Source organism: Amblyomma americanum, chromosome 8, assembly GCF_052857255.1.
Source record: "Amblyomma americanum isolate KBUSLIRL-KWMA chromosome 8, ASM5285725v1, whole genome shotgun sequence".
Taxonomy (NCBI): domain Eukaryota; kingdom Metazoa; phylum Arthropoda; class Arachnida; order Ixodida; family Ixodidae; genus Amblyomma; species Amblyomma americanum.
Genome location: NC_135504.1, coordinates 18,051,078 through 18,071,896, shown reverse-complemented (window position 1 = coordinate 18,071,896; position 20,819 = coordinate 18,051,078). Strand labels below are relative to the sequence as shown.

Sequence of the window (20,819 nt, the reverse complement as noted above, 5' to 3'; positions counted from 1 at the left end):
GAAATTCAACCGCCGCGGCCGGGATCGAACCCGCGTCTTTCGTGTCAGCAGCCGAGCGCCATAACCACTGAGCCACCGCGGCGGCTTTGTCGAGGCGCAACTGATCCCGTACAGTAGCGGAGTGGATCCCGACAGTAAGCGTGGCTAGAAAGTGCAGAGGTTCAGGTCAGCTGAGGAGATCAGAAACTCTGCGGGCATGAGGCGGCCGCAACTGGCATCGGCAAGTGCTGATGACAGGACATCGGGGGAGGACTTTGTTCTACACTTGTTGTGGTCTGTCGAATAATGGCGGTGAACGGGCGGGAAACATTGGGAGACTGAACTTTTTGCTTTATGGTGTATATGTGTGACTGCTGCTGCCCTTCTCTGACCTCACAGATTCTGTACCAGCTCACTTCGGAATCGACCAATGTGATGTATTTCGTGGGCGTCGTGCTTACCTCCAACGTCATCGCCGACGCATTCGTCAAGCAAATCGGTCTAGCCCAGTAAGCTTTACGTTTCTTAAGTGTGATCGTCCGGAAATGCTTGCGCAGAGCTCTCTGGGCTCTCATAGTTGCTAGGGTCTCAAATAACCACAGTATGATCATGAGTGTGTAACGCCAATGATGCAGCGTTAGCTAGCTTGTGATCGCGAAGTAAGCAGACCGGATTTCCTAGCTGCAATGCCGATGAAGCACAGGCCTAGCGTTTAGAGCATGTGACTTGTGCGAATAAGGCGTTGGTAGGTGCGGGAGGTTGAGGTTTCGTAGGTGAGATGCTTATTTCTACCGGTCGGTGCATAGCAGTTGGCTTGCACATGCCGACAGCGGCCCAAAACTGATAAAAAGGCTAATAATTGCATAAATCTGGAGAAACAACCGAACGGCAGTATTTGTGAAAATGGCACTTTCCGTTACCTGATGGCGGTATCCCGCTTCGATGCGGCACTGCTCTTTATCTGGGGTGCCTTGTGGAGGGTGCCTTGCGCTGGTACTGAATCTATTCGTATCTTCGCCGATTGAAATTGAAGCCTTCAAGGATATAGCTTCGCCAGGTTCGGCAGACGCAACTGCCACGGCCGTCCAGCGCATCTTTCAACGTTATGAACGCGTGACCATTGTGACTTAATGGAGCCGGGACGCGTAGAGCATTCGGAGGCAATACGGTGCCACACGCCGCCGCCGCTTCGCCAGGTGGCGTCAGGGAGGAAATAAAAGGCTTGAAGCTCCGACGATAACCTTGAACCTTGGTCATAAAAAAGGAGAGTCATTCTACCCGTGATAGCATGCGGTGATACTGTCTGTAGACCAAACACCCATCACCGCTGTCCACGCCTATGACCATATCAGCGCGGCAGACTGTCTACACCAAAACCCTTGCTGTAGACTCCCACGCCATGGGTCACACAGACGCGCGCACTAAAACATACCGACACCAAAACACTAGGGACTGACTCTGAGAGCGAGAAAAGCATGCGTGGGAACGCCTTCATGAGCACAAGGATTGCGAAGACTGTCCGCGTGAAGTCAGGCTCTCTCCTGAGCTTTGTTCCCTCATTGGGTGCGATGTTCCCATTTACCTCCCCAACCCCCGGGCCTCACCCTTACTTAACCTTGTGTAGGCAATACTCCCCTTCACTGGCCCTGATGCACTACACATCGATCTTTCTTCGCAGCCTCAGTCAGGGTCGTATACGGGCGGCCGCGCCCGCCTCAGCTCTTGCGCGTAGGACACCTCACTCTCGATGTTCGGATGTCGCTTTGAATAAGCGCCCTGTCGCCTAGAAGCTGCGGAGCTTTGTGGCCTATGAGCCAAAAAAATCCCACAAAAAACAAAAATGGCAGTGGCTTAACTTGGCTAACCCCGGAATTCAGAGAAGAGCAAGCACTCTTGCTAAGCGTCTGAGGCTCGTCCATGGCAGCTCCGCTACACGCTCGCGACAGTCGTTCTATATATACACACACGACCACGTGGCTATGACATGGTGTCACATGGTCTTACGACAACCCCATAGGACGTCATCACGTGGCTTCACATAACCCCATCGGTTGTTATCAAGGTGAAAGGTCAGCCGAAGGGTCACCTAATGTCAAAGGTCAACCCAAAGGTCACCTAATGTCAAAGGTAGACTCAAGGTCACAGGTCGACTACAATTCAAGGGTCAAGGTCAGGGGTCAAAGGTTCGACACCATCACTGTACCACATATGGTCTTACACGGGTACCCTTGAATAGGCTGAAGGTCACTGTGCTGCCTACCCGAAGACTGCTTTACCTAGCGTAGTGAAGCTTTTCGCTTCAAAATCCACTGAACAATTGCGGCGGGTTAAATGCACCGGAATCGCTCATGTGGCACAAAAACGACGCCACACAACGCACTAATTGAACCCAAAGTATGCTATCTTTCAAATTGTGTTGCTTTAGGGCTGCGTAGTTTCCTCCTTACGAAGGAATGTTTCCACGCATCCGTATTTCTGAAGTGCGGAGTGTGGGGGGGGGGGGGGGGACTGTTTTGTATAGCAAAAGCTTTAATGGCTTACCGGGGCCGATTTTGCCGCGGGCTGCAGTTTGACCTTAAATGACCTTGCTGAGCCGCTGCCATAGCAACGCATCACGTGACTTCACCGCGCGGGCGAGCCGAGTCTTCGCCGTCGCTTCACCGGGGCTTCATAGCCGCGGAGTGGCTGCTGCCTGACCACGTGATCTAGCCGGGCAGACGCAGCTTGGAGTCCGTAACGTTGAGTTCGTTCCGTGCACTGGCTAGTCAGCGCGCCCACCCTGCCGCCCTGGTAGGTGGGAGTTAATGGTTGATTGCGAGAGGTCAGTCACCCAACGAACGCTGCAGACTATTGCCGCAGTGCCGCGTGTCTGCCATAACGTAGTGAGCGCTAATGTATGCAGCCCACATCTCGCTCTCACCATCGCCATGTACTTCACAGAGCGATTGAGGCGTCTAATGACCCAGGGAGCCAGTTATGCGCCCTTCCTTTCCTCAGAATCATAAGTGTCTAGAGCGTTGTCAACACCAACGTCAAAGAAGACAACAACGCCGACAGCTTTCGCTCTGTATATCCTAGATTGGCAGACTTAATCGACATTCTTTTTTTTTTTGCAGGAATCTACACACCATCGTCTTCCAGACGCATATTTTGCTCAAGGGGGACAACGTTGGTGGCCACACGGACTGCTACACGTACCCCATTAGTGCGGTGGGGCCCAAGAACCTCGCCAACAACTCCCACCCTATACTGGTGAGAGTGCAGCAGTGGTATGGATTAAGTCGCGACTATGCGGTACGTTTTGGCGGGCCTTACAACTTACGAGAATTTTTGGGCAAAAGCGCTCTGACACTGGGCTGGAATTAACAGATGACGTCATAAATGGGCTACAATGTGACGTCACAAACAGTATTCGGAAAACTCGGGCACGGTGAATCGATTAACTAGCGACCTTTTAGGTAGAATGTGCTGCTTCACATGTCATAAATGACTAACAACTAGATACTCGTTTAACCACTGCGGAGCAAGTATTGATGACCTGACGGCTCCCAGGCGGTTCTAAGTAAGCGCTACGCGCTGAAATTGGCCAGTGTAACCATGGCGCGCCTCCAGCAAGTAGGTTAGCTTAGCCTACGCAAACGCCCATGGCCACTCCACCGCGGAGGAAGCTTGAGCGAGGTTTCGCTTGTGGTTCAAGTCTGCCACAGGTTCTCGTCCCGGACGTGGGCGCAATGACAAAGGCAATGAGACTAGTCGTGCGTTCCTGCAGTGGAGTAATCCAGGCGTAGCACCGATTAGACTGCAGTTTTTCCCACGCTTCGCCGTGTGGCGTTTCGCCCGGTCCCGCAGCCGGTTGCCGAGTACGCCGTGAACACGTCGCGAGCCGAGGAGGACAAGTTCCGCGTGATGTTCTCGTCCACCATGGGCGTAATGGTGTACTCGAGCAAGAAGGGCAGGGCGCTGACCAAACTGCGGGAGCCCTGCGAGAACTACTACATGGCCAACATGGAGCTCGCCTGCGCCGATGGTCTCACGAAGGCGTTCGAGGAGACCGACATGTCCCAGTACGCCATCACGGCGGACGGCCAGTATTTGTTCGCCTACGACGACATGCAGTCCATCACGGCAAAGGCAAGCTATGGCATTTTTCATGGCATCAACACTTGTCGCTAACCCAGCTGTGTCCAATGCGTTAAAAATGCCTCTCTAATCAAAGTCCCAATGAACCTTGCCCTGCGCCAATGGCGGTCACCTTATCCACGCAAACCTTCTAAATCTGATCCACCCTCACGACTGCATGGCGCTTCCTCCTGCGTACTCCAGAAAAAGACGCATTTATTTATGAACAAATCGCAGTGAAAATTTTCCCGCCACCTGACTCAAACTAGTGACACCCATAGCGGGTGATTAAAAGAAATTGAATACTTAGGTAGCACTCACAAGGTTTGGTTACACTACACGTGTAATAAATACCTCCGAAAGCAGAAGTGTGAACAGCCGTCGCCGTAGCTCAGATGTTAGAACACCGGACGCGGAATTCGGTGGCTCCCATCCCACCTGTAATCTGTGTGTCCCGTGATTCCCTTCCTCACACTTCCGATGAATAAAATTGCTCTGCTACTACTAGACGTTAGGCTAAACTGTCATTCACTGCAAGACGGCGACCGCGGAGTCCTTTTAGATCTCGATGTTAGGAGATTAAACCGGGTTGCCTGAAGAAAAACAAATTTTTAAATGCAACTGTCTTAGTAACAAATTCTTTCTGTGGCGAACAAACATCCACATAGTCGGAAAGGGCCTTAGGAGAGGGAAGAGAGAGAGAGATAAAGAAGGATTTTAACCAGAAGGGTGTTCTGGTTGGCTACTCTGCGCAGGGGAAGAGGGATCGGGGATATAAAAGGGAAAGAGATTTGTTCTCAAAGCTCCTTTGAAAGTTTAAAGTTCATACCTGAGGTGTGCGCAGCCCTTGAGGCAAAAAAAAAATTGACGTCGACCGACCGAAAAACAATTGTGACCACCCATAAGTCAAGCTGTTCGAATTCGGGTACCTTACAGTGGCGGTGTTCTTCGTACCCCCAGGTGCAGAGGTACCTGCCCAGCATATCTGACGGCTGGTGCTTGTTCGACATCCATCGGGACATGTACTGGGCCTGCGACAAAGCGTCTGTTCCCTTGTTTCGGGTCCAAGGTGTGTCCAAGCTGCTCAAGGACATCAAGCGCGAAGTACCGAAGACCGCGCCTGTAGAATAGTCAGTGCGAACAGACCGTGCTTCTTGTGTGGGTGCATGAATGTGTGGATGTTTGTGTGTGATTGTGAAGGAGAGTTTGAAGGCAACGTTCAGAGCACCAGGTATGACGTCAACGCACCATCTAAGACGTCGGTTGCGGTGGCTGGAGGTTGGAGGGTTTAGGATGGGTGAATTTCTAGCGGACAGGAAAAAGAAAACTGAAACAGTGTACTTTTTTTTGCATTCTATTCTATAGTACTATATACTGTTTAAGATTTTCAATGCTCAATGCTGCTGAAAAAGTGTGCGTTACTCCATCGGAAAGACTTAAGACTGGTCTGCGTTAATCTTCACCCGCGTGCTGCCCAAGCAGGATGCTCGAGTGTGGCCGTGTCTTCGCATTGGGGCTCCACCGTGTAATCGAGCAGCGCAATGGCGGTTCTCTGCTATAGGCGACGGAACCGGAAGTGGGGATTGAACTGCTTCACTGCATCTTTCCAACGGGACCCAGTGGTCCGGGTACTTCAACATTTTTGCTCGCGAATTAGTGCCTTGCAGCTGCAACAGCTCCTCGTCGGGAATCCGGTCACACCCATCGAGCGTCTTGGACATAACGTCATGGAACCAAACGGGCTGCATTTTATCTGAAGAACGTTGAATGTGTGTGAACGTTCGTGTGTATATTGTGTTGTCACGCTTCTCACTTGATTTACAGTAATCTGTTTTGTCCCCTTCGGTGTGTAAGCGTCACGACCGTTATTACCCCACGTTCACAGAGCGGAAGGTGGATGTGCACTGAAGCTCCTGGAAGGTCGTCCTGTTTGGCAACTTCCTTCCATCGCTTTTAGAGACGAAACTTTCTGTGTATTTGAAGCTTGAAATACCCCTTCGCTATGTCATCGCGGGTAGTTCGGGTGCTGGCTGCCACTCGTGTCACAGACAGTTACCATTCAATTCTTGTTTATGCGTGTGTGAGTACTGCAAAGCTTTTGATAACGTTGGCTTGAATAAGGTCTTTAACGCGATGTGTGTGCATGCGCCCAGCCCTTTCTTCTTGGTGCCGCAGTGTGTGTTTTAGTAAGAGGATCGCTTGAAGATTAGAGCGTCCTTTTTTACGACCGCCTCCCATTTTTCTTTGACGCCAGTTGGCAATCTTGGCCGAACACGTTCTTGGGAGAAATGACGTACTATGAGCACCTAAATGTTCATTGCTACTATGAGATTAAAAACAGTTCCTGAGGTAAGTACTAGTTCCAGTTGACCGCTGACAAAAATGGTCTATAGACTGTCTATAGACGACATACTATTGCCTTCCGGTAGAAATTTCTTTTTGTCTATTCATAGTCTATAGAGAGTCTTTAGACTTTGTAATCAGAAGTTAGGAAGTTGTTATAAAGAAGTTATTAAGAAGTTATCAAGAGGGTACCGTCGGTGCATCCTTGAACAACATGGTTCCACAATCCCTTCGGGTGGCTGTGATAGGAGCAACCACCTGCCTGTGCAGTGGCGCATCACTTAACCGCTGCTCCACTGCGCTCGTGGTGCTATGAGGACTCTCCGCCATTTATGAAAGTAGAGAATGAGCAATTCTGCATATATGGACACTAAACCACAAAACGCACCGCGTCATTCCCTTAAGGTGGAGTTTGAAGTGCCTCGTGCAATTCATGATTTAGAGAAAACCTAGCGCAAAAACATGCAACCACAAAGACAGAACAGACGAGACACAAGCGCTAACTCACAACTGGCTTTTTATTGAAGCAGGATGCAGTTTATATACGGTGAAGCTTCAAGGGGAGAGAAGGGTGGCAAGGAGGAGGAGGTGAACAAAGGGAACATCGCTTCGCAAAAAACAGGCAGCCAGCCAAAAAATCATACAAGAAAAAGAAAAAGTTACATGATAACTGAATCTAAAAATTGATACTCTGAATCAAAAAGAGATAAAGAAGGGGTACTGATGCACCTACTGCCATATTTCTTGATGTAGAGACTAACACGCGCCGTCTTATCTGTGCTCTTGCCTAGAATCTTCGTCTCATTCAAAGGCGCCTCGCACCCGTCGCAGCTCATTACGTGCGCAACCAAATGTGCGTACTTGTCTTTTAAGTCTGACAAATTTCGGGCATGGTCCCCCAAGCGCTCATTGATGCAGCGGCCAGTTTGACCAACATAAAACTTCCCACATGTTAAGGGAATAGGGTAGACCACTCCTACGGAACACTTGATAAACGGAGTGTCGTGCTTTATCTGGCAACCCCGCTTCCTAGAGCTGTCGATTCGGGGGCACAACTTTCCCAGCTTGTAGGGAGCCGGAAAAACGACACTCGCGCCATACCTGTTGGCCACTTTCCTCAAGTTGTGCGAGGTCTTGTGTAAATAAGGCACAACTAGCGGCTTTTGTGTCCTGGCACGATCTTCTCCGGACTTTCTTCGGGTTCCGTGTTTTAGTTTTAGGAGGTGCGTCTCGCAAACGGCAACCAAAACAGAGCAGGGGAACCCAGCCGCCGAAAGTCGGCCCATCTGATTGTGAAAGCTGTCTTGCAACTGATGCGGGCACGATTTCTTGAGAGAAGACTCCAGGCAATGCGACGCTATCGCCCTTTTAACAATGTTCTCTTTGTTCACCTTCTCCTCCGTGTCACCTTTCTCTCCCCTTGAAGCTTCACCGTATATAAACTGCATCCTGCTTCAATAAAAAGCCAGTTGCGAGTTAGCGCTTGTGTCTCGTCTGTTCTGTCTTTGTGGTTGCATGTTTTTGCGCTAGGTTTTCTCTAAATCAAGTATGCACCAACTAGCCCAAAAAGAGGTGTTAATCCTGCAATTCAAGGATGACCACCTGCTTTCGCACGTGTGCTCGGTTTAACCCCTGCCAGTTTTTCGTAAGGTTGGAAACGTCGATGCTCATAATCCTAAATCATGGAAACATTGACGAGAGGTGTTCGTTTTCAAAACACTGTATGCTGTTGAAGCGAGCTGGGACCAAAATTTGTTCAAATAGCAATTGGTTGAGAATTGTGTTCTCAACTATGGCGCAGCCTTTACTCAAAACTGCGAAGTGATCACTAGCCACAGTAACAATTCATCGCATGCACTACGTTCTTTTGATAAGTGCATTCGTCGTATGGAACACACCTGAACGTTCGTCGGGAATATGTTCCGGGACACCAGGTAACGGAAAATAACGAGCGGTCGCATGCCCCCCTCTCGTGACGTCACAAGTCTCCGAGCAACATTTGACCGGATGATTGACCCTAAGGATGAGAGGTGTGCATATGGCAGGTTCTTTCAGGTCATGAATTGCAGTTTATTAGTATCTCTAAAGGAAAAGTATATAAAGGCTGTATCTTACCAGTACTTACGTATGGCAGAAACTCTGGGGCTAACAAAAAGGGTTCAGCTTAAGTTTAGGACAACGCAGCGAGATATGGATAGAAATATATGGGTAACGTTGGAGTGGGTGAGAAATGTGGGTTAATGACATCCTTGTCGAAAACAAGAAGAAATGGGCTTGAGCAGGGCATGTTATGCGAAAGCAAGATAACCGCTGGTACTTAAGTGTATCGGAGCGGATTCCAAGAGAATGCAAGCGTAGCAGGGGCCGACAGAAGGTTAGGTGGGCGGATGAGATTAAAAAATTTGCAGGAATACGGCGGCCTCAGCTGGTAAACGCCAGCGTTAATTGGGGAGACATGGCAGTGTCTTTTGCCCTGCAGTTGGTGTAGTGAGACTGGTGATGATGATGATATTGCTATCGCCATAAGCGTTCCCTGTTGGTTAGCTATGGAGAAATTTTAACAAAAATTTTCTACATAGCGGAAGAATGGACCATGACCTCCAATATTTCCACAGCAGTATCTTACAATCTTCCACTATTAAACATTTTTGTCCAAAAATGTTGGAATGTTAGAGTTCAAATTAGGTGAGCTAGTTTTCACTTCGTTCTCTGGTCGAGCACGGTGAAATTTTGTGGGGGCCTTCGTGTCAGCGCACTGGAACTGGATTTCAAGGTTCGCCTTAAGGATCAAACCTTTCAGACCTTCTCAAACCTTCTCGATCTTCGAACTGGGGTTGGCCGCATTTCCCAACTCCCTCCCAGAGAATCTCATGGTTGTGAGACGAGCCATACAGGTAGCTGAGCGGAAAGGTCTCATGGCCACCTGATGGAACCTCTCAGGACGTTCCCAGGTTTTTCTCTGAAATAGGCTTAGATTCCAGTCTCTCACATTAGCGTTTGCTGTGCTGTGCGCGCTGTGAGTGCAAACCCATTTGTGACGGGATGCGAGGGCGCCCAGAACCCTTCCCTGAAATCGTCCGCGCTGTGTGCGCGCGCGGCGCGTGTGCGTGTGTGCGCGCATGTGCAGAACTCATGCTGCACGAGGAAGACGCAGTCCATGTGCTGTCCATGTGCATGTCCATGTGCATGTCGTCACGAGAGATGAGTGCCACCCAGTGTGTGCGTAATCTTCTCTAACCCAGACCACACCGAACAATTCATTGTATTATGACATCACCCTCCATTCCCCAACCTCTCTCCCCTTTTATTTTACCTTTCCCCCTTCCCCATTGTGGAGTAGCAGGCCAGGGTCACCTTACCGCAGGCCGACCTAGTTTTGTTTTGTTAGTTTTGTGTTCTAGTGTGTGCGTCACGTAGGGCGTATTAAATGTGCGTTTGTGTGGGTACACCTGTCGCCTAGTCCATTCTTTCGGTCCGAGTGTTATTGTGCAGATTACCAGTGTTGCTTAAGTAAGTGCAGATGGAAACGGAGGTGTCGGTGGCGGTGAAGGCACGTGTTTAGCTGGGCGTGGACATGTCCCACTTAAGGGAGCACTTACTCAAGCAACACAGGTAATTGCCCAATATTGGACATACGTTGGCAAACACCGGTAAAATATACGTAATCACCCAATATTAGACATATACGGGGCCAATATTGGACCGTTGCTTGAGTAGTTCTCTTGAAGAATTGTTAGTCTCTCTCCACCACTAACTGCGTCTTATAGAAATGTTGACAAAATGCGTCTTCATTAAAGTACCGTGGACTCTGAAAAAAACATGTTGCTTCAAGTTTCTTATTGCTGTTTACAACAGAACTGAGTGGTGTAGGCTGACACTTAACCACGGCTGCTTCGCAACCTCCATACTGCAGGCTTAATGTTGAGCATGAAATGAAATTCTTTTTATAGCTTGAGGTTTGCTTTACGACTTGCCTGCGTGATATTTACGTTTCTTCTTTTACTGAGGTGGGGTTTACTTTCTGCTACCGAGGGTTACGTGTACCGCTTACTCTTACCGGAAAGTATAAAAGCGGTCAATATAAACAACATATAAACTATATGTTTATATTTTCACTTCGCTCATTGACCGCTAATGCTGGTCCACGGAGAACGTACCAGTCTGTTACCACGTAGATAACTTTCGTGCCGGAACAAGCAGCTTTCCTTACGGTGTACCGTAGCTACCGTGGCTATTGTGACGTGGTTTTCGACTGTAAGGTGGAACAGACCAGTCGCCGCTGCTTGAGCTCGTGATGAAAGAATGTTCAAAGCCAAATTTTGTTTCAGCTGTTGGAGTTAGCAGTCAATCGACTGAACACTGACGGTTATTGTGCCACAAGCAGCGATTTCTGAGAAATCTGCAGAGTTTCCGTTACGCAGAAAACCCGGTGCCGGCGGTTTGAGAAATACATACGGTGGCCCAGGCAGCCACCCCCGGAGAAGCAACCAAAGTTTGCAACCTAGATCAAGCAACCTTGTTGAATAACAACCACCTACTCACCGGATTGTGAGAAAACTAACCACCCTGGCAGGAGGCAGTTATTAATGGTTCATCGCGAGAAGTTACTGGGAAAGAGCAATTTGAGTCCTCTCCAATAATTTGCTCGAGGTGAATGCGAAAAGTGAGCCTCCGGCAACTGAAGCTGCGACTACATCTTGTCTGGTTACCAAAAATTCTCCACCGTTCTGCTGGACAAACCTTTTGTGAGGCGATTGTGGAATATTACAAGATTTTCCGGTGTGTGACAAAATCTTGCTTTTAAAGTCTTTGACCAAAACTACAAGATCACATTTACTACATTCGAATCGGTGCGAAAACGCGGATTGGTGCCACGCAGAAGACGGCGATGAGCGGGCAGTTGTCGCAGGATGGAGCACTCGCGCTGCGAACAAAACCCCGAACAGACAACGGACGATTTCGTTCTGTGCTGGTACCTATCGGAAATTAGTGCTTACGCACTAATAGCAAAGATCTATCAGCGTCCCGAGGGGTACCTGCGAATGATACATTAATTATGGTGCAGCATGACTACACCAAGCAGCAGTCCAATATTGAAAATGGATGGTTTCACTCTGGTCGTTTGCAGAACCGGCATTTACCAGTACATTTGCAATATTGGCCCAATTACTTATATGACCGACCTCTGCCAATGCATTTCCAATATTGGGCAGATTACCAGTGTTGCTTAAGTAAGTGCAGATGGAAACGGAGGTGTCGGTGGCGGTGCAGGCACGTGTTTAGCTGGGCGTGGACATGTCCCACTTAAGGGAGCACTTACTCAAGCAACACAGGTAATTGCCCAATATTGGACATACGTTGGCAAACACCGGTAATATATATATACGTAATCGCCAAATATTGGTCATATACGGGGCCAATATTGGACCGTTGCTTGGGTAGTTCTCTTGACGAATCTCTGGCTGGTGATCGCCGTGCAGTCCTGAGTAAAGGCTGCGCAAACGTGACAGCACGGTCAGTTCGGAAGTGAGTACCTTTTGTATACAGTGTTGTTGGCAAAAAAGAGCCCTGATCAATGTCCAGCTAGTAATGGTACCTTCCTCGGGTAAAGAGTTTCTTCGTAATCCTAAGGAACAGTTGAGTGCGCATAGCGAATGACAATTGGTCCCATGAACTCGATCGGCCCAAACTGCGACTGGTGTCAAAGAAAAATAGGAAGCGGTCAAGGAGGAGGACACTTTATTCATCGTGGGAAGCACTTAAAACAGTGGACGGTACGATATGGAACCAATAAGTGCTCATTGGACGCGCACATGCACACGTTAAATATTACATGCAGCGGAATTCATACGTCACTTATTCGCATGTGGCGGAAATAGCACAAAGCACCCAGACTATCACCATGACGTAGCCAAGAGGTTATGACGCTTCAAATAAAAATGTTACCATCATTGCCAAAGAACACAGCCTTTTAGGAAGTTACAGTGAACATCAAGCTCCCGCCTTGTGTTCACGGTCGTCAAGGGCCACATACAAGATCCATACATTCGCCGAGAAATCAGAAGACGCAAATAAGATCACGCCACACCAAGTTAAATGCGTCACGATACAAAATAAACACTTAGGTGCACACACGTTCGCCGTCATTCACATGAAAATAGCCAAATTACATTCCACCCGCCCAAAACTTCTTTTAGGCAGTCTATTGACTGTCCACAGACTTCTGTCTTTAAAGTCTATAGACTCTATATAGACAAATCCTAGAGAACAGCCGAGAGGAAACACAAATGCTATGGAAAGTCTATAGACAATCTATAGATTTGCCATACACTTTTAGTACACTTGTCTAAAGAATATGAATGCAATAGAGTCTATGAGAAGTCTCTAGACTGTATAGACCATTTTTATAAGGGCATGACTCTATATCCACGACGCTCGTTTGGTGCCGCTGGCTAGGAGACATGGGCCTGCGGCTAGCCGCTCTGTAGTTCGCGCAGCAAAATTTGAACGTGCACGGAACACTCGCGCTAGCTCGAACGATGAAGTGACGGTCACTGTAGACACTCAGTAAGAATCTTTCGCGAGCGTAGCAAAGCAAAAGCCACCACAGCCAACTTTACTGACTATGCCCGCTGGTCAGGTTCTGTCGTACATAGCATGGAATTGCCATTACGCTGCTTGATTACACGGCAGTACACAAGTGCATGACGAAGGCGAGACTGGGACACCAGGTGGAGGCAGCACGCAGTTGAAGACTGATGCAGTACAGCTTGAAATCTTCTCTGTTGACGAGCGAACACTTTTAAGCCGATAGCGACCATTTGAAAGTAGAAAACGATAGGATACAATATACACTACGAAATTTCAGCTTTCATCTCGCTCTTCAGCCCACATTCCTCGAACCCCACTGCGGCCCTGAACCTTCTAGCCATCGGTGTCGACGTCATACACGGTGCAGTGAAGTCATACCTGGTGCTCTGAACGTTGCCTTCAAACTCTCCTTCACAATCACACACAAACATCCACACATCCATGCACCCACACAAGAAGCACGGTCTGTTCGCACTGACTATTCTACAGGCGCGGTCTTCGGTACTTCGCGCTTGATGTCCTTGAGCAGCTTGGACACACCTTGGACCCGAAACAAGGGAACAGACGCTTTGTCGCAGGCCCAGTACATGTCCCGATGGATGTCGAACAAGCACCAGCCGTCAGATATGCTGGGCAGGTACCTCTGCACCTGGTGGTACGAAGAACACCGCCACTGTAGGGTGCCTTAATGCGAACAACTCGGCTTATGGGTGCTCACAATTGTTTTTCGGTCGGTCGACGTCAATTTTTTTTGTCTCAAGGGCTGCGCACACCTCAGGTATGAACTTTAAACTTTGAAAGGAGCTTTGAGAACAAATCTCTTTCCCTTTTATAATAATAATAATAATTGGTTTTTTGGGGAAAGGAAATGGCGCAGTATCTGTCTCATATACCGTTGGACACCTGAACCGCGCCGTAAGGGAAGGGATAAAGGAGGGAGTGAAAGCAGAAAGGAAGGAAGAGGTGCCGTAGTGGAGGGCTCCGGAATAATTTCGACCACCTGGGGATCTTTAACGTGCACTGACATCGCACAGCACACGGGCGCCTTAGCGTTTTTCCTCCATAAAAACGCAGCCGCCGCGGTCGGGTTCGAACCCGGGAACTCCGGATCAGTAGTCGAGCGCCCTAACCACTGAGCCACCGCGGCGGGGTCCCTTTTATATCCCCGATCCCGCTTCCCCTGCGCCGAGTAGCCAACCAGAACACCCTCCTGGTTCAAATCCTTCCTTTTTACCTCTCTATCTCTCCCTCTCTTAAGGCCCTTTCCGAGTATGTGGATGTTTGTTCGCCACAGAAAGAATTCGTTACTAAGACAGTTGCATTTAAAAATTTGCTTTTCTTCAGGCAACCCGGTTCAATCTCCTAACGTCGAGATCTAAAAGGACTCCATGGTCGCCGTCTTGCAGTGAATGACAGTTTAGCCTAACGTCTAGTAGTAGCAGAACAATTTTATTCATCGGAAGTGTGAGGAAGGGGATCACGGGATACACAGATTACAGGTGGGATCCGAACCACCGAATTCCGCGTCCGGTGTTCTACCATCTGAGCTACGGCGACGGCTGTTCACACTTCTGCTTTCGGAGGTATTTACGTGTAATGTAACCAAACCTTGACAGTGCTCACCGGCGCCACCAAAGTATTCACTTTCTTTTAATCACCCGCTATGTGTGTCACTAGTTTGAGTCTGGTGGCGGAAAAATTTTCACTGCGATTTGTTCATAAATAAATGCGTCTTTTTCTGGAGTACGCAGGAGGAAGCGCCATGCAGTCGTGAGGGTGGATCAGATTTAGAAGGTTTGCGTGGATAAGGTGACCGCCTTTGGAGCAGGGCAAGGTTAATTGGGACTTTGATTACAGAGGCATTTTTAACGCATTGGACACCGCTGGGTTAGCGACAAGTGTTGATGTCATGAAAGGTGCCATAGCTTGCCTTTGCCGTGATGGACTGCATGTCGTCGTAGGCGAACAAATACTGGCCGTCCGCCGTGATGGCGTACTGGGACATGTCGGTCTCCTCGAACGCCTTCTTGAGACCATCGGCGCAGGCGAGCTCCATGTTGGCCATGTAGTAGTTCTCGCAGGGCTCCCGCAGTTTGGTCAGCGCCCTGCCCTTCTTGCTCGAGTACACCATTACGCCCATGGTGGACGAGAACATCACGCGGAACTTGTCCTCCTCGGCTCGCGACGTGTTCACGGCGTACTCGGCAACCGGCTGCGGGACCGGGCGAAACGCCACACGGCGAAGCGTGAGAAAAACTGCAGTCAAATCGGTGCTACGCCTGGATTACTCCACTGCAGGAACGCACGACTAGTCTCGTTTCCCTTGTCATTGCGCCCACGTCCGGGACGGGAACCTGTGGCAGACTTGAACCACAAGCGAAACCTCGCTCAAGCTTCCTCCGCGGTGGAGTGGCCATGGGCGTTTGCGAAGGCTAAGCTAACCTACTTGCTGGAGGCGCGCCATGGTTACACTGGCCAATTTCAGCGCGTAGCGCTTACTTAGAACCGCCTGGGAGCCGTCAGGTCATCAATACTTGCTCCGCAGTGGTTAAACGAGTATCTAGTTGTTAGTCATTTTTGACATGTGAAGCAGCACATTCTACCTAAAAGGTCGCTAGTTAATCAATTCACCGTGCCCGAGTTTTCCGCTTACTGTTTGTGACGTCACGTTGTAGCCCATTTATGACGTCATCTGTTAGTTCCAGCCCAGTGTCAGAGCGCGTAAATAATTAAAATTGCCCAAAAATTCTCGTAAGTTGTAAGGCCCGCCAAAACGTACCGCATAGTCGCGACTTAATCCATACCACTGCTGCACTCTCACCAGTATAGGGTGGGAGTTGTTGGCGAGGTTCTTGGGCCCCACCGCACTAATGGGGTACGTGTAGCAGTCCGTGTGGCCACCAACGTTGTCCCCCTTGAGCAAAATATGCGTCTGGAAGATAATGGTGTGTAGATTCCTGCAAAAAAAAAAATGTCGATTAGGTCTGCCAATCTAGGATATACAGAGCGAAAGCTGTCGGCGTTATTGTCTTCTTTGACGTCGGTGTTGACAACGCTCTAGACACTTATGATTCTGAGGAAAGGAAGGGCGCATAACTGGCTCCCTGGGTCATTAGACGCCTCAATCGCTCTGTGAAGTACATGGCGATGGTGAGAGCGAGATGTGGGCTGCATACATTAGCGCTCACTACGTTATGGCAGACACGCGGCGCTGCAGCAATAGTCTGCAGCGTTCGTTGGGTGAGTGACTCCTCGCGATCAACCATTAACTTCCACCTACCAGGGCGGCAGGGTGGGCGCGCTGACTAGCCAGTGCACGGAACGAACTCAACGTTACGGACTCCAAGCTGCGTCTGCCCGGCTAGATCACGTGGTCAGGCAGCAGCCGCTGCGCGGCTGTGAAGCCCCGGTGCAGCGACGGCGAAGACTCGGCTCGCCCGCACGGTGAAGTCACGTGATGCGTTGCTATGGCAGCGGCTCAGCAAGGTCATTTAAGGTCAAACTGCAGCCCGCGGCAAAATCGGCCCCGGGAAGCCATTAAAGCTTTTGCTATAAAAATGTCCCCCCCCCCCCCCCCCTAACACTCCCCACTTCACAAATACGGATGCGTGGAAACATTCCTTCGTAAGGAGGAAACTACGCAGCCCTAAAGCAACACAAATTGAAAGATAGCATACTTTGGGTTCAATTAGTGCGTTGTGTGGCGTCGTTTTGGTGCCACATGAGCGATTCCGGTGCCTTTAACCCGCCGCAGTGGTTCAGTGGATTTTGAAGCGAAAAGCTTCACTACGCTAGGTAAAGCAGTCTTCGGGTAGGCAGCACAATGACCTTCAGCCTAATCAAGGATACCCGTGCAAGACCATATGTGGTACAGTGATGGTGTCGAACCTTTGACCCCTGAACTTGACACTTGAATTTTAGTTGACCTGTGACCTTGAGTCTACCTTTGACATTAGGTGACCTTTGGGTTGACCTTTGACACTAGATGGCCCTTCGGTTGACCTTTCACCTTGAGAACAACCGATGGGGTTATGTGAAGCCACGTGATGACGTCCGATGGGGTTGTCGTAAGACCATGTGATACCACGTCATAGCCACGTGGTCGTGTGTGTATATATAGAACGACTGTCGCGAGCGTGTAGCGGAGCTGCCATGGACGAAACTAAGACGCTTAGCATGAGTGCTTGCTCTTCTCTGAATTCCGGGGTTAGCCAAGTTAAGCCACTGCCATTTTTGTTTTTTGTGGGATTTTTGTGGCTCATAGGCGATGAAACTCCGCAGCTTCTAGGCGACAGGGCGCTTATTCAAAGCGACATCCGAACATCGAGAGTGAGGTGTCCTACGCGCAAGAGCTGAGGCGGGCGCAGCTGCCTGCATACGACCCTGACTGAGGCGAAGAAAGATCGATGTGTAGTGCATCAGGGCAAGTGAATGGGAGTATTGCCTACACAAGGTCAAGTAATTAAGGATGAGGCCCGGGCGTTGGGGAGGTTAATGGGAACATCGCACCCATTGAGGGAACACAGCTCAGGAGAGAGCCTGACTTCACGCGGACAGCCTTCGCAAGCCATGTGCTCATGAAGGCGTTCCACGCATGCTTTTCTCGCTCTCAGAGTGAGTCCCTAGTGTTTTGGTGTCGGTATGTTTTAGTGCGCGCGTCTGCGTGACCCATGGCGTGGGAGTCTACAGCAAGGGTTTTGGTGTAGACAGTCTGCCGCGCTGATATGATCATAGGCGTGGACAGCGGTGATGGGTGTTTGGTCTACAGACAGTATCACCGCATGCTATCACGGGTAGAATGACTCTCCTTTTTTATGACCAAGGCTCAAGGTTATCGTCGGAACTTCAAGCCTTTTTTTCCTCCCTGACGCCACCTGGCGAAGTGGCGGCGGCGTGTGGCACCTTATTGCCTCCCACTGCTCCACGCGTCCCGTCTCCATTAAGTCACAATGGTTGTGGTCACGCGCTCATAACGTTGAATGATGCGCTGGACGGCCGTGGCAGTTGCGTCTGCCGAACCTGACGAAGCTATATCCTTGAAGGCTTCAATTTCAATCGGTGAAGATACGAATAGATTCAGTACCAGCGCAAGGCACCCTCCACAAGGCACCCCAGATGAAGAGCAGTGCCGCATCGAAGCTGGATACCGCCATCACGTAACGGAAAGTGCCATTTTCACAAATAGTGCCGTTCGGTTGTTTTTTCAGATTTATGCAAATATTAGCCTTTTTATCAGTTTTGGGCCGCTGTCAGCATGTGCAAGCCAACCGCTATGCACTGACCGGTAGAAATAAGCATCTCACCTACGAAACCACAACCTCCCGCACCTACCAACGCCTTATTCGCACAAGTCACATGCTCTAAACGCTAGGCCTGTGCTTCATCGGCATTGCGGCTAGGAAATCCGGTCTGCTTACTTCGCGATCACAAGCTAGCTAACGCTGCATCATTGGCGTTACACACTCATGATCATACTGTGGTTATTTGAGACCCTAGCAACTATGCGAGCCCAGAGAGCTCTGCGCAAGCATTTCCGGACGATCACACTTAAGAAACGTAAAGCTTACGGGGCTAGACCGATTTGCTTGACGAATGCGTCGGCGATGACGTTGGAGGTAAGCACGACGCCCACGAAATACATCACATTGGTCGATTCCGAAGTGAGCTGGTACAGAATCTGTGAGGTCAGAGAAGGGCAGCAGCAGTCACACATATACACCATAAAGCAAAAAGTTCAGTCTCCCAATGTTTCCCGCCCGATCACCGCCATTATTCGACAGACCACAACAAGTGTAGAACAAAGTCCTCCCCCGATGTCCTGTCATCAGCGCTTGCCGATGCCAGTTGCGGCCGCCTCATGCCCGCAGAGTTTCTGATCTCCTCAGCTGACCTGAACCTCTGCACTTTCTAGCCACGCTTACTGTCGGGATCCACTCCGCTACTGTACGGGATCAGTTACGCCTCGACAAAGCCGCCGCGGTGGCTCAGTGGTTATGGCGCTCGGCTGCTGACACGAAAGACGCGGGTTCGATCCCGGCCGCGGCGGTTGAATTTCGATGGAGGCGAAATTCTAGAGTTCCGTGTACTGTGCGATGTCAGTGCACGCTAAAGAACCCCAGGTGGTCGAAATCTCCGGAGCCCTCCACTACGGCGTCCCTCATAGCCTGTGTTGCTTTGGGACGTTAAACCCCAATAAACCAACCAACCAGTTACGCCTCGACATTAGGAGACTGAAGAAGTTGTGTGCACATCAAGGTACGCCATGATCAAGGCAGGTGGGATGCATATAGTTACAATGACCATCTGGGCGGCTGGTCGAGTCTAACGCCCGGTTTACCTTCGGTATTCCCAGTGCACACCAGTAGAGTGCGAACAATGATGCACGATAGCAGTGTCGAGGCACATAAAAACTGGTGCAAGACTGCTCTGCTTGACTGCTGCAGTTCATCTGAACAAGCACTAGCACCAATGACGAGTCAAGTGTAATAGAGTTGCAGCGGCGGAGATTAGGCAGTGCAGCACCACACTAGTGCGAAGGGTCAAGAGTACCTCTTCATGCCTGCGCAGTTGCACTATAATAAGAGCACCAACAAAGGATGGCAGTAGAGAACTGCACCAGCACGAAGCACCACTCTTTGATCTACCAACAAATTTGGAAACTTCCAATACGGTCCATCTTTTGTTATCCGATGCTCGAAGTGGGCAAAACGTTGAGGTAATCGGATTATCGCGACAGCCGTAGTAAATGACGTAATGTGTGTAGCTTTATCAGGCTTTCTCAAGAGAAATAAGACGAATGCTTGTATTGGCCCCTTCCAGATGGTGTCCCATCTACACGCATGCAACGTGGCCACTTGAACAAATCGCACTTTGTAAACAAGATCGCCAACTGCAATAATTAAACGCCTCTGAAGCGAAGCCGAGCAAAACGCGCGCAGAGTCCAACCTGCAAAAAAGTCCTGACGTAGTCGATGTCGAGAGTGGTCGGGTCGTAATCGAAAGTGCCGAAAGCCAGCACTCGCGCGCTGACGTAGTCATTGAAGGCGGCATCCAGGCCCACCATTCGTCTCAGTGTTGCGTTTTTTTCGGCTCCTTCGGCCAGGGAGATGCTGACGCCACCTTTCAGATTCTCGTTCTGCTTGACCAGCTGCAAAAAAACGCACATCCGCATTAGAACCGACATTACGCAGTTCACGCGTGCGTTTCTTCGATATCAGCTACGGCGGCCGAGTGGTGATAGTCTTGGGCTGCTGGTTATAATGACGCTTGGTCGAATCGAAGCTACGACGGCCGCGTTACAATGGAGGCTAAATGAAGACCCCTGTTGGGTGTGGACGGACGTCCAAGACCACCAGGTGCTGGGTATTAATCCGGAGTCCTCCGCTATGGATTCTCTCGTAACGCATGCCCAGCTTGGTAACCAACGACCCCCAGATGCCATACCGGTTCTTCTTGTACACCTATCATCGTTCGCAATGCTGAGCACCAACCTCGAAAAGAGTATCTTTACAGCTTAAAGGGTGCTCTGAGGCACTCTGTTCTCAGGCGTTTCTGTTAGCGCATCAGCAGCCATAGCAGGCACTCGCCAGACGCAGGGCATGATATGTCAATCGTGAAATCTTACTGAAACTTTTGAAATAGTCACAATTTTTTGTGAACATTCCCTCCTTCTTGGCACCTAACAACATATCAAAAATTGGAACGGACACTTGAGCTCTGCCTCAAGGGTATGACGCGACACCGCAGTGGGTTAGGCTTTTTATACTGAGCCGTTTGACACCATTGAA

General features: G+C 49.8%; 2 protein-coding genes across 2 annotated transcripts in view; one reads left to right on the top strand and one right to left on the bottom strand.

Annotated features, from left to right (window-relative positions):
- Nucleotides 1-5,229, top strand: part of LOC144102187 (uncharacterized) — a 38,288-nt gene extending 33,059 nt beyond the window's left edge. The window contains exons 20-23 of the mRNA XM_077635499.1: nucleotides 379-488; nucleotides 3,096-3,231; nucleotides 3,829-4,110; nucleotides 5,059-5,229. Coding sequence (XP_077491625.1) covers nucleotides 379-488; nucleotides 3,096-3,231; nucleotides 3,829-4,110; nucleotides 5,059-5,229 — 699 coding nt within the window. The remainder of the gene's footprint in view (nucleotides 1-378; nucleotides 489-3,095; nucleotides 3,232-3,828; nucleotides 4,111-5,058) is intronic.
- Nucleotides 5,230-13,510: 8,281 nt separating this feature from the next.
- Nucleotides 13,511-17,972, bottom strand: LOC144102185 (uncharacterized). Its single transcript, XM_077635498.1, has 4 exons — nucleotides 17,935-17,972; nucleotides 15,854-15,989; nucleotides 14,963-15,244; nucleotides 13,511-13,681 (listed from the first exon to the last, which is right to left on the bottom strand). Exons 1-4 carry the CDS (start codon nucleotides 17,970-17,972, stop codon nucleotides 13,511-13,513), a joined length of 627 nt encoding a protein of 208 aa, XP_077491624.1.
- Between the last annotated feature and the right edge of the window lie 2,847 nt (nucleotides 17,973-20,819).

Bases quoted from the DNA above. Each gene is read 5' to 3' on its own strand.
- LOC144102185 (XM_077635498.1), bottom strand. From the start codon at position 17,972: ATGGAGACGGGACGCGTGGAGCAGTGGGAGGCAATAAG. The intron at 15,990-17,934 runs GTGCCACACGCC...TTTTTTTTGCAG, and splicing joins GAGCAGTGGGAGGCAATAAG to GAATCTACACACCATTATCT. The intron at 13,682-14,962 runs GCAAGCTATGGC...TCGTACCACCAG, and splicing joins TGCAGTCCATCACGGCAAAG to GTGCAGAGGTACCTGCCCAG.